This window comes from Eptatretus burgeri, chromosome 3 (assembly GCF_056783735.1).
Source record: "Eptatretus burgeri isolate ZD-2024b chromosome 3, Ebu_testis_v1, whole genome shotgun sequence".
NCBI classification, from domain to species: domain Eukaryota; kingdom Metazoa; phylum Chordata; class Myxini; order Myxiniformes; family Myxinidae; genus Eptatretus; species Eptatretus burgeri.
In genome coordinates this window covers 6,488,900-6,489,948 of record NC_140963.1, presented here as the reverse complement: position 1 = coordinate 6,489,948, position 1,049 = coordinate 6,488,900, and the positions used below count along the sequence as shown (strand labels likewise).

General features: G+C 42.5%; 1 protein-coding gene across 2 annotated transcripts in view; it reads left to right on the top strand.

The window, feature by feature from the left end:
• The first annotated feature begins 552 nt into the window (after nt 1-552).
• C3H2orf76 (chromosome 3 C2orf76 homolog) overlaps nt 553-1,049 on the top strand; it is a 49,606-nt gene continuing 49,109 nt past the window's right edge. The window contains exon 1 of one of the 2 annotated variants that reach the window (XM_085872333.1): nt 553-710. Coding sequence is in view for 1 of the 2 variants with exons in the window: in XM_085872332.1 (XP_085728458.1) it covers nt 969-1,019 (51 nt within the window). In the remaining variant the exon portion in view is untranslated. Of the gene's footprint in view, nt 711-841; nt 1,020-1,049 lie in introns of those variants that run through there. The other variant, XM_085872332.1, reaches the window with a different exon arrangement.

Sequence of the window (1,049 nt, the reverse complement as noted above, 5' to 3'; positions counted from 1 at the left end):
AGTGTTTTGAGTAGTGAGGGTAAGTGGAATGTGAATGGTGTGGACATTGCCTGCATCTTGCATTTTGCACCAATGTTCGAGTGGTGAGAATGGGTAGAGTGTGAATGGAGTGAACATTGGGTCCATCTTCCATTTTGTATCAATGTTTGAGTGGTGAGGATGGGTAGAGTGTGTGTGGTATGGCCATTGGGTCCATCTTACATGTTTTACCAGTGTTTTGAGTAGTGAGGAGAAAGCACTCCATGTTGTTGAGAGATTTGCTGTATTTTGTTGCAGATTTAAATGTTGATAAAGTAATTTTTTTAATTTTCCAATTAAATTTGTGTTACTTCAACTTATCTTAAACACTTATCTGAATGAATTAACATTTGGAGTTAAGATTTTAATGATTACAAACTGTTGTGAGCATTATTCTGCACAGAAATATTTTTAATTGACACGATTCAATTTTGGGGATGCTTGGACGTATTTACAATGTATGGTTGGACAATGCAGATTCGCGTCCGTGTGATGGGTAAATGTAATGTGCCGATTCGAGGAGGCAGATTCGCGTCCGAGTGACGGGTAAATATAACGTGCCGATTCGAAGAGGCAGATTCGCGTTCAGTGAGTTTCCCAAGCGGAGTGGAAAGCTCTCGTCCTCGTGGTTCGTCGAACCTATTTCTGACCCCGCTTGTTGCCTGCAAGGCTTTCCTGGAATCGAACCTCAGGTCTTACTTCGCTCTCGCTCCGGCAGCTATTTCGATATTTTTTATTTGTTTATTTATTGTTTCTCACGAAATGACGGTGAGGCCTGCCGTTTGATTTGACTGAAGGCGACGGTGGATTGTAATGTTCATCTTTTTAACGTCCACCGACTAATGTTAGCTTATACACCGCCTAACGAGAGACGATGCTCTTTCTGGTGCTGATGAAGCATCATGTGACCTTCCTTAAGATCGGGAATCGAACCCAGGATAGATTGGTGTATGTCGAGGGCTGGCGTGCTTCCTCTGCACTCCAAGCGATCTAGTACGAAGGTAACCATGTTATGTACTGTATTCGTACCT